The sequence below is a fragment of the Plecotus auritus genome (genome assembly GCF_963455305.1).
Source record: "Plecotus auritus genome assembly, chromosome: 9".
In the NCBI taxonomy this organism is placed as follows: domain Eukaryota; kingdom Metazoa; phylum Chordata; class Mammalia; order Chiroptera; family Vespertilionidae; genus Plecotus; species Plecotus auritus.
Genome location: NC_137783.1, coordinates 99,390,094 through 99,401,717, shown reverse-complemented (window position 1 = coordinate 99,401,717; position 11,624 = coordinate 99,390,094). Strand labels below are relative to the sequence as shown.

General features: G+C 41.1%; 1 protein-coding gene across 1 annotated transcript in view; it reads left to right on the top strand.

Annotated features, from left to right (window-relative positions):
* Positions 1-1,414: 1,414 nt before the first annotated feature.
* Positions 1,415-11,624, top strand: part of HIKESHI (heat shock protein nuclear import factor hikeshi) — a 38,206-nt gene continuing 27,996 nt past the window's right edge. The window contains exons 1-2 of the mRNA XM_080687273.1: positions 1,415-1,626; positions 7,238-7,475. Coding sequence (XP_080543399.1) covers positions 1,597-1,626; positions 7,238-7,475 — 268 coding nt within the window. The 5' untranslated portion in view covers positions 1,415-1,596. The remainder of the gene's footprint in view (positions 1,627-7,237; positions 7,476-11,624) is intronic.

The window sequence follows — 11,624 nt, the reverse complement described above, 5'->3', positions numbered from 1 at the left end:
GTTGTGTTAATCATATCTTCATCTGTAAGTAACAAATCCAGCTAAAACTGGCTTAACCAATAAAGGAATACATATTTTATCTTGCATAACCAGAAGTACAGAGGTAGAGTATACTCCATGTCTGGTTGATTCCACAGTTCTTGGTGTTACAAGGGTATGACAGGACAGAGACCTCATGGCCTAAAAACCCTAAACTATTTACTCTCTGATCTTTTGCAGGAAACATTTGCTTGACCCTGACCTCAAGAGAACTTCCTCTGATGATCTAGTTGCAGTTTCTTTTCTTTTTTCTATTAATTGCAGTTTCAACCTCTCTCAGGAACATAATCTTAAAAAAAAAAAATCTTTATTGTACAAAGTGTTACATATGTCCCCTTTTCCCCCCTAGTAACTTCTTCTAGCCCACCCCCACCTCAGGCCTCCATCACCCTACTGTCTGTGTCCATGGGTTATGCATATATGCATGCAAGTTCTTTGGTTGATCTCTTCCCACCCACCTACTCTCCCCCACCTTCCCTCTGGGATTCCTCAGTCTGTTCTATTCTTCTTTTTGTGTAGAATGAATATTGATGGCAATTAGTACTTGATGCCGGTTGTTTGGGTTATTGTTTTTTATTTCCTATGAACCTTTTCTGAAAATGGGTATAGAAAAAAAAATACATTTTACTATAAAACTCCTATTAATTAAGCACTGCCAGGTTCTATTTTAAGTTTTGTGTATGTATTAATTTACTTAATCCTCACAGCAACTCCAGGAGAGAGGCAATTATCCTATATAACAAAAGGCTAATATGCAAATAGTCCCCTCCACAGGGAGTTCCACTAGGGGGCAGCCAATTCCACCTGTGCATGAATTCGTGCAACGGGTCTCTAGTTATTTTATAAATGGGGACATTAAAGCCCACATACAATTGCTTACAGTTTTACAGCAAATAAGTGGGAGAGCTAGGTGAAGCTGGAAAGAACTACAAAAAAGTTGTCAATAAGTACAAAATAGCTGGTTAAAAATTAGCACTGAACTATGGTGTAGCAGGACTTTGGATCAGGACTTGGATTCAGACTCCAATACAGTACTTAGTGCTGTGTCAAGATTTGGGGCTGGTCACTATGGGCAATTTCCTCGCTTACAAAAGAGAGATAATAATGCTTACCTCACCGGGTTTTTGTAAGGATCTAGAAAAGGAATGACTGTAAAAGCGCACCGTGAGAAACAGCTCTCGGCCTTGGATTCCCAAATTTGGATCCACACCATCAATCCCAACAGGTAAAAACTCCTTGTACCCTTCCCGGAAGCCCACGCAGAGCCCTCTGGGACTCGTAGTCTCCCACTGGCTCTGATCGCCTTTCTCTCGTAATTGGGGCGGGTGAGTGTACGCCCCGGAAGTACTTGTCTCCTGAGAGGCGGGCTGATTGGGGAGGATGGGTCAGAGGTCGCGGGGCAGAAGGCGTTCCCGCCGCTGGCATAGTCGCTATGTAGCAGCGGGGCTAGTATTCTCCTGCTTGTTCTGGAAGGTGCTTGGGCTGCACTGGCGTCGCAGCCCCAGGACGTCTATTCGCTAACCTGGGCTCCTGTGGCTGAGCGGAGCCGCCGCCGCCATGTTTGGCTGCTTGGTGGCGGGGAGGCTGGTGAGGATGGGGCCGCGTGGGATCCGGCAGGGGGCAGGATAGCGGGGGCGAAGCACTGGAAAGGGGAGGTGCTCGAGTTCGAGGGCTGCGGGGAAAACCCCTCCTGCCTACTTTCTGGCTGAGGGTGTGGGGTGGAGACGCGGACGCTTGGGTGTTCGTTCTGTTGTGCCCCGGATCTGTTCATAGTCGGAGTAGTCACGCTGCCATTTATGGAATGTGCATTACATGCTGGGGAATGCACGCCTTTTGTCCATTTCTGTCATTTTAGCCTTCTATCTAGCGCTTACTTGGCAACTCAAACTTAAAAACCCTCACAGCTTGTGAGATAGTTACCATCATTCGATCCTTTTTGCAGTTGAGGAACTGAAGCTCCGTGGGCAGTATAAAGTACTCGCCTGAGCTCATAGAGTGAGTTAGATGTAAATTTGGCATTTGAATCTAACCTATAGCGTGCTGTTTATGAAAGATTAAGGTGCTCGGGGTCCTTTTGGAAGGTGTCTAATAAAAATATGCTTGAGGGAGCCCTAGCCGGTTTGGCTCAGTGGATAGAGCGTCGGCTTGCAGACTCAAGGGTCCCAGGTTCGATTCTGGTCACCTTGGTTGCAGGCACATCCCCAGTAGTGGGTGTGCAGGAGGCAGCTGATTGATGTTTCTCTCTCATCCATGTTTCTAACTCTCTCTCCCTCTCCCTTCCTCTCTGTAAAAAATCAATAAAATATTAACAAAATATATGCTTGAGGGAATTGTAAGTTGGCTGATAGAAACGCCTGAAATTTAAGAGTGAGCCAAATCTGAGCTGACTCTGGAAAGATGTGAGCAGCTAGTTTCCTTATTGGTCAGAAGAGATAATAACCTCACTTGCGGGAATATTAGAATTAAAGGAGACCAGCACCTGGAATTGTTCAGGAATGATCTGGAAGGTGTGTGTTGCTTGCCTCCTTAGAAACCACCTTAGTCTAAGATTCATTTCAGACCTAACTCCTTTTACTTGGAGTTCTTTTTCTTACTTTTTTCCCTCCCTGATTTGTTCAGTGTTGCAGCCCCTTAGTTGAATGTTATGTTTTTCATAATGTATTATGTACACAGTTCTAAGTAATCACAAAGATAAATTGGAGAGGACTGGCCTGAGAAAGTTTTTTTGTCTGTCTCTTGAGTGGTTGGGAGGCCTCTTTTGGTGATGGTGATAAATGGGTAATATTGGTAAGATAACTTTGGATTGCCCTGGCTCTTGATAGAAAAATTGAAAGGCCCAGCCTGGGATGAGTGTTGGACTCGGATGAAAAGTGTCATTAATGAGTGCCTTTGAAAAAAATGAGTGTTTTCTTGCTTTTTTTTTTTTATTGACTTGTTTTTATATTTTTCCATTGATTTTAGAGAGAGTGGAAAGAAGAGGGAGACACAGGGAGAAACATTGATGTGAGAGAGACACATCGATTAGTTGTCTCCCAAATGCGCATCAACCGGGGTTGGGAATCAAGCCTGCAACCCAGGTACATGCCCTAGACCGGAATGGAACCCAGGACCCTTTAGTCTGTGGGCTGACACTCTATCCACTGAACCAAACCAGCTAGGGCTCTTTCTTTCTTTAATCCTCACCCGATGATATTTTTTCATTGATTTTTAGGGAGAATGGAAGAGATAGGGAAAGACAGAGAGAAACGTTAATGTGAAAAAAACACATTGATTGGTTGCCTCCTGCAAGAGCCCTGACCAGGGCAGGGCCCAAGGAGGAGCCTGCAACCAAGGTACATGCCCTTGACAGGAATTGAACCCGGATCCTTTGGTCTGCAGGCTGACACTTTATCCACTGAGCCAAACCTGCTAGGGCTCTTTCTTTTTTTTTCTTTTTAAATATATTTTATTGATTTTTTACAGAGAGGAAGGGAGAGGGATAGAGAGTTAGAAACATCGATGAGAGAGAAACATGGATCAGCTGCCTTCTGCACACCCCCTACTGGGGATGTGCCCGCAACCAAAGTACATGCCCTTGACCGGAATCGAACCTAGGACCCTTCAGTCCACAGGCTGACGCTCTATCCAGTGAGCCAAACCGTTTAGGGCAGGGCTCTTTCTTAAAAAAAAAAAAATAAAATAAAATACACACACACACACACACACACACACACACACACACACACACACATATATCTATAATAATAAAAGTGTAATATTCTAATTAGACCGGACGTCCTTCTGGACTAAGTTGGGGCTGTGAGGGAAGCCCAGGTCCCCGATTCCTGCCAGCGGTTGGAGGGAAGCCGGGGTCCGGGATGCCAGAGGGAAGCTGGTGCGGGTAGCGGGGGGAAGAAAGGCCTACTCTTGCACAAATTTCGTGTGTTGGGCCTCTAATATATATATATATAATTCAGAGTTTGTGGTTTGGTGAATAGGAAGGCAATACAATTATAAACAAAACCAAAAACCTTACAGAAGGTAAACTCTTCAGCCATTTGACTGGAGTTTGCTCAAAATTGATCCTTCTTTTTGCTAATGGATGTGGTATAGGAAGTTATAGTAATTTTCTGAAAATTTTGTAAAGCTATGGCCGGGTGGCGCAGTTCGTTGGAGGGTTGTCCCATACACCAAAAGGTTGCGGGTTTGATTTCCGGTCAGGGCATATACCTAGGTTGCAGGTTTGAATCCCCGTTGGGTGTGTGGAGGAGGCAACCAATCAATGTTTCCCTCTCACATTTAATTCTGTCTGACTGTTTGTCTCTCCCTTCCTGTCTCTCTAAAATTAATAAAAAATAAAAACATGCCCCTGAGTGAGGATTAAAAAATAAAAAATTTTGTAAAAGGAATATTCTTTTTTTTTTTAATTTTTTAAACATATTTTATTGATATTTCACAGAGAGGAAGGGAGAGGGATAGAGAGCTAGAAACATCGATGAGAGAGAAACATCGATCAGCTGCCTCCTGCACACCTCCCACTGGGGATGTGCCCGCAACCAATGTACATGCCCTTGACCGGAATCGAACCCGGGACCTTTCAGTCCGCAGGCCGACGCTCTATCCACTGAGCCAAACCGGTTTCGGCAGGAATATTCTTTGTGAAAGATTTCTGAGACTTCAAAATAAGATCTCATTCTATAAATTCATGTTCAGTTCTAGAACAGAAAATTAGATTATCAAATGAGTTGAGAAAACTTTTAAAAGTTCCCACCTAGCACATTCAAGGTAGAATTTTTACATTTTATTTACATTTTATTTATTTAGTCTGCTCTCATTATTTGGAGTAATTGTGTTCCATAAAGTCTCTGTGAACACTGAATTGGTAAATATTGAATTATTGCCCCTAGGGGAAATACAGGGTTAGTTCCAGTAAGGATCTGATCACAATTTTATCAATTTATTTTATGTGTGTTTCTGTTTAAAGACATCTAATTTAGCCCTAATCGGTTTGGCTCAGTGGATAGAGAATCGGCCTGTGGACTCAAGGTCCCAGGTTCGATTCCGGTCAAGGGCATGTACCTTGGTTGCGGGCACATCCACAGTAGGGAGTGTGCAGGAGGCAGCTGATCGATGTTTCTCTCTCATCGATGTTTCTAACTCTCTGTCCCTCTCCCTTCCTCTCTGTAAAAAATCAATAAAATATATATTAAAAAAAAAGACATGTAATTTAATATGTATTGATTCATTAACATTGGACTCAGCCAGTAGCACTATAACTCACAGCAGAATGAAATTATGTAATACCTATTTTCTCAGTAAGGCACCTAACAGCCTTCTTGGGTTAGGAACACTATTTCAGCTTGGCCATTTTAAGCAGGCAAGTCACCGTAGCCCTGGCTGGGTAGCTTAGTTGGTTAGTGTCCTTCCAGTACGCCAAGGTTGTGGGTTAGATCTCCAGTCAGGGAACATACAAGAATCAACCAATGGATGTATAAATAAATGGAACAACAAATTGAGGTTTCTCTCTCACATCAAATAATTTTTTTAAATAAAAAAATAAAGTCATATCACCAACAAAAATATAAACATGGCACTAAATAAACTGGGAAAAAGACAGTTGTTTACAGTATGAGAGCCGAAACCAGAAGGCACAAGGATATGAGAGACACTGTAGTTTTGTTCTGCAGCTCGGAACATGTGCATCAGGCAGCTCAAATGTTTTGCTGCTTTGAAAGTGCAAGGAACAATGATTTGGGGGTTATAAATATATTTTTAGTGAGTAGACAAATTAGCAAGTATGGAATCTGCAAATAATGAGGAGTGGCTAAATACATCCGAATTGCTTGACCATTTTAATTACCCGAAGTTCTTTTTAAAAGTTTACTTATTTATTTTAGTGAGAGAGGAAGGGAGAGAGAAATATTGATTTGCTGTTCCACTTATTTATATATTTATTAGTTGATCTTTGCATGTGCCCTGACCATGGATCAAACCTGCAACCTTAGCATATGCGGATGATGCTCTAACCCAGTGGTTGGCAAACTGCGGCTTGCGAGCCGCGGTTTGCTGCTCTGTTGACTAATGAGTTTGCCGACCACTGCTCTAACCAACTGAGCTACCTAGCCAGGGCTAGTTACCTGAGGTTCTTTACCTTCAAATGAGAAGATCAAAGTTTGGTGGTGTGTTTTGAATAACCTTTCATTTTTATAACATTCTGAAGTGATAGTGATTTACTTTTGTAAGTAAAATCCTTTCAGGGGTCTTCTGAAATTACATTTTTAAAATATTACATTAGTGAAATCATTTTAAGGTTAAGTATTTTTGAATTCCTTTTTTCAAAATATTTCTAAGTTTGCAATTAGAGTTAACATACAATATTTATTAATTTAAGGTGTATAATATAGTGATACCATATATTGTTATTACAGTATTATTGACTACTAGAGGCCTGGTGCACAACATTCATGCACTTGGGGAGTGGTCCCTCAGCCCGGCCTGAGCTTTCTTGCAGTCCAGGACCTCTCGGGGAATGTCTGCCTGCCGTGGAGGCGGGAGAGGCTCCCACCACCACTACTGCGCTTGCCAGCCATGAGCCTAGCTTCTGGCTGAGCAGCACTTCCCCTGTGGAAGCGTACTGACCACCATGGGGCAGCTCCTGCGTTGAGCACATCACAGCAACTGGTTGTTTTGCTGTTTGGTCTATTTGCATATTAGCCTTTTATTATATAGGATATTCCCTTTGCCAAATTTTATACCCCGTATTTTACTAAAATTCACTATTAATATTAGCATTCTATCTAATATATTTGGTAATTCTATAATTAGAGTCAGATTAACCCAATGTTATACTTGATATAATGACTGTAATTGACTGTACTTGATAACAGCCTATAGCAATACTAAAAGGCAGCGATTTTCAATTGGTGTGCCACAAGAATTTTTAAAACATACAATACCTGACTATTTAATCAGAGGCACTGACTTCTTTTCCCTTAGATTGTCAAAAAAAAAAAAAATGACAATAGCTGTCTGGTGTGAATCAATCAAAATTATACCGTTTTTTTTGTCAGCTTGGCAAAAAATATATTTTTTGGTGTGCCTCAGAATCTTAATAATTACTTTATGTATGCCATGATATGAAAAAGATTGAAAATTGTTGCTATGAGAATTATAAAAACTCATCAAACTATTGAATTAAGACGAGTTTCTTATTTTCTAGGTGCAAACAGCTGCACAGCAAGTGGCTGAAGATAAATTTGTTTTTGACTTGCCTGACTATGAAAATATCAACCATGTTGTGGTTTTCATGCTGGGAACAATCCCATTTCCTGAGGGGATGGGAGGATCTGTCTATTTTTCCTATCCTGATTCCAATGGAATGCCAGTGTGGCAACTCTTAGGATTTGTCACGAATGGAAAACCAAGTGCCATCTTCAAAATTTCAGGTCTTAAGTCTGGTAAGAGTAATACATTGAAATAGTTTCGTAATTAAACTGTTTTCTTAAATAGAATATCATCGAATGTGGCTTTTAAAAAACTTCATTATATTTTTCTGTTTGCTAACGTAATATATAACTTTTTAAAACAAAATTAGCCGAAACCGGTTTGGCTCAGTGGATAGAGCGTCGGCCTGCGGACTGGAGGGTCCCGGGTTCGATTCCGGTCAGGGGCATGTACCTTGGTTGCGGGCACATCCCCAGTGGGAGGTGTGCGGGAGGCGGCTGATCGATGTTTCTCTCTCATCGATGTTTCTAGCTCTCTATCCCTCTCCCTTCCTCTCTGTAAAATATCAATAAAATATGTTTAAAAAAAAAAAAATTAGATGATCCTCAAACATTCGAAAAATAGTAAGTGAAAGGCTTTAATTCCTCACACTCCCATCCTCTGCCTCTGGAGAAACTACTCACTATTGTTCTCTTTGTATGGTATATGCCATTGTAAAGGGATTTTCCTGAATCAGTGGGTGTTTTAGTAAATAATGAGAGGAATCTTGTCATAATTTGTAATATGCATATCTATGTTTTAAATGAACAGATAAACCAAGTAGACTCATATAGTAAATAAAACAAGTCTTTTTTTTTTTAATGAAGATATTTGATCTCTTAGATTTGATTACCCCTTCAGTGTTCTTTTGATTGTATTGGCATTGCAGATTTTAGACTTTATAGGGACATAATCCTTGCTTAGATTATATTTAGTTATTTTGTGAAGAAATGTAAGAGTGAACCTAGATATCATTTACTCCCATTGAATCTCCGGTTTCCTTTAAAATCTAAATGAAAACAGACATGGAAAATTCTTGGAATATAAATATACCAGAGAAAACATGGAGACTGTAGGATGGGATTTTTTTAAAAGGCACCAAACAAATAATTATATTGCTCTTTATGAGTAATGGATCTAAAACATTGTAACATAAGGAACCCCAAAAAAAAAAAAAAAGCTGCCATTAGTATATTAATCTTAAAACTTAGAGTAAGGCAAAAGCATTATCAAGGATTAAGAGATTTATTCACTAGGAATGAGATAATTTACTAGGAAGATTTAAATATTTCTGGGAAATGGTAAATGTCATGAATTTGTGTGTATAATATAACTTCAAATAGATAAAGAAAAATATTGACATGATGATAAACGGACAGCCTTAATATTTTAATATACCTCTTGATAATTAACATATCAAGTAGATTATTAGTAAAGAAGGAAGATTTGAATAAAAGATTTAACAGGCTTGAGCTAATGGACATTTATAGAACTCTGCAACTGATAATTAGGTTCCACAGATGAGGCAGAAGTTGATAGTAGTTTGTATGGAAAAGAATACAATAATTAATAAATAATAACTTAAGAATAAACTCTGTTTCATGTGCTCATAACTGTAAACCTACTTTGTATACATTTTTTTTACCCTGTATACATTTTTAAGTCCACAGAACATTTATGAAATATCACCATATATTAAATTACAAAGCATACTGCAGCAAATGGCAGACAATCATTTATACAACCCACAATGCAGTGTAATTACAATCAAAAGATAAAACATTTATCATGTTTAGAAATTTAAAAATAATTTATGAGTCGTAGAAGAATTGATCATGGAAAACAAACTTCAACAGAAACCAAAACAAACCAAAAACCCCATCACAAATCAAACCTTTTGAATGCAGGTAAGATAGTACTAAAGAGATGGACTCATAGGCATATATATATATATATATATATATATATATATATATATATATATACTAGAGACCCAGTGCACAAAATTCGTGCATGGGGGGGGGGGTCCCTCAGCCCAGCCTGCACCCTCTCCAATCTGGGACCCCACCGGGATTGGGCCTAATCGGGCAGTCAGACATCCCTCTCACAATCCAGGACTGCTGGCTCCCAACTGCTCATCTGCCTGCCTTCCTGATTGCCCCTAACCATTTCTGCTTGCCAGCCTGATCACCCCCTAACCACTCCCCTGCCAGCCTGATTGATGCCTAACTGCTCCCCTGCCAGCCTGTTTTTCCCTAACTGCCCTCCCCTGCAGGCCTGGTCCCCCCTAACTGCTCTCCCCTGCAGGCCTGGGTCCCTCCCAACTGCCTTTCCCTGCAGGCCTGGTTGCCCCCATTTGCCCTCCTCTGCCGGCTTGGTCACCCCTAACTGCCCTCGCCTGCAGGCCTGGTCACCCCCAACTGCCCTCCCCTGCAGGCCTGGTCCCTCCCAACTCCCCTCCCTTGCTGGCCATCTTCTGGTGGCCATCTTGTGTCCACATGGGGGCAGGATCTTTGACCACATGGGGGTAGCCATCTTGTGTGATGGAGTGATGGTCAATCTGCATATTACTCTTTTATTAGATAGGATAGAGGCCTGATGCATGGGTGGGGGCCAGCTGATTTGCCCTGAAGGGTGTCCCAAATCAGGGTGGGGGTTCCCTTGGTGCATGGAGCGGCCTGGGCGAGGGGCCTGTGGTGGTTTGCAGGCCAGCCACACCCCCTGGTGACCCAAGCGGAGGCCCTGGTATCTGGGGTTTATTTATCTTCTACAATTGAAACTTTATAGCCTGGAGCGGAGCCAAGCCTTCTGCTTGCTCCTTGGCGGCAGTCATTTCTCTTGGGATTTATGTATCTTCTATCATTGAAACTTTGTGGCCTTAAGCGGAGCCCTGGGCCAGCCAGGGTGTGCAGAAAGCTTGGCTTCCTCCATCGCCGGGAGCCACCCTAGCCTCCTGCTCTTTCCAGCTCCGTGGCGGCTGCCATTTCTGTTTGGATTTATGTATCTTCCATCATTGAAACTTTGTAGCCTTGAGTAGAGGCCTAGGCTGGCAAGGGCAGGCCTCCATTGCCAGGGAAACCCAAGCCTCCCTCCTGCTCTCTGTGGCCGTAGCCATCTTGGTTGGGTTTATTTGCATATTCGCTCCTGATTGGCTTGTGGGTGTGGCTTGTGGGCGTGGCTATTGGGTGTAGTGGAGTGATGATTAATTTGCATATTACTCTTTCATTAGATAGGATGTAAAAAGAGAGATTGAAATTAATGAACTAAGTATTTAACTTAAGCAACTCAAAGAAACTAGAAGAAAATAATACTAAGAATAGAAATTAATGACAGAAAGCAAAGAAACAACAGAGGGACTTAATAAAATAAAAATTTGATTCTTTGAAAAGACTAATGATGAGCCACTGAAAAGATATATTGAGGAAAAAGAAGGCACAAATGATGTCATTAAAAATGTAAAAATGGGGACGTAACTATAAGTATAGTAGAGAGGAATGTTTATGAGGAATTTTGTGCCAATAAGTTTGAGAATGACAAAGGAACAGATGAAATTGGCTATTTTCTAGAAGAATATACTGAAAACTGAATAAACAATAAATTTAAAAATCCTGAATATATATAATATCAATAAAGAAGTTAAAATCAGTGATTAAAAATATAATTCTCCCTTCCACAAGCATCTGTCAGGCCCAGACAATTTTATAAATTCAACTAAACCTTTATGAAACAAATTGTTCTTATCTATAATAATAAAAGTGTAATATGCTAATTAGACCAGATGTCCTGGACGAGTTTCCAGACGAAGCCAGGGCTGCGAGGGAAGCCTGGGTCCCAGGTGCCAGAGGGAAGCCGGTGTTGGCAGCTGAGGGAGGGAAGGCCTAATCTTGCACGAATTTCATGCATTGGGCCTCTAGTCTTTTATAAACTGTCAGAAAATAGGAAAAGAGGCAATTACCTAGTTACATTTTGAAGCTAATATAACCTTTATATAAAAAAGGATAAGGACAGCAGCTAGTGTGGCTCAGTGATTGAGCATGGAACTATGAACCAGGAACTCAAGGTTCTGTTCCTGGTCAGGGCACATACTCAGGTTGCAGGCTCCATCCTAATAGGGGGCATTCAGGAGGCAGCCCATCAATGATTCTCATCTCAACCTCTGAGCCACACCAGCGGGACATGTCATTCCTTTTTATTGTTGGGTAGTTCATTGTTGGATATACCACAACTTGTTTATCCATTTACCTGATGATGGACATTTAGATTGTTTCCAGTTTGGGCTTATAAAATAAAGCTGCTAGAAACATTTGTGTTCATCTTTGTATGGACAGATGCTTCCATTTCTT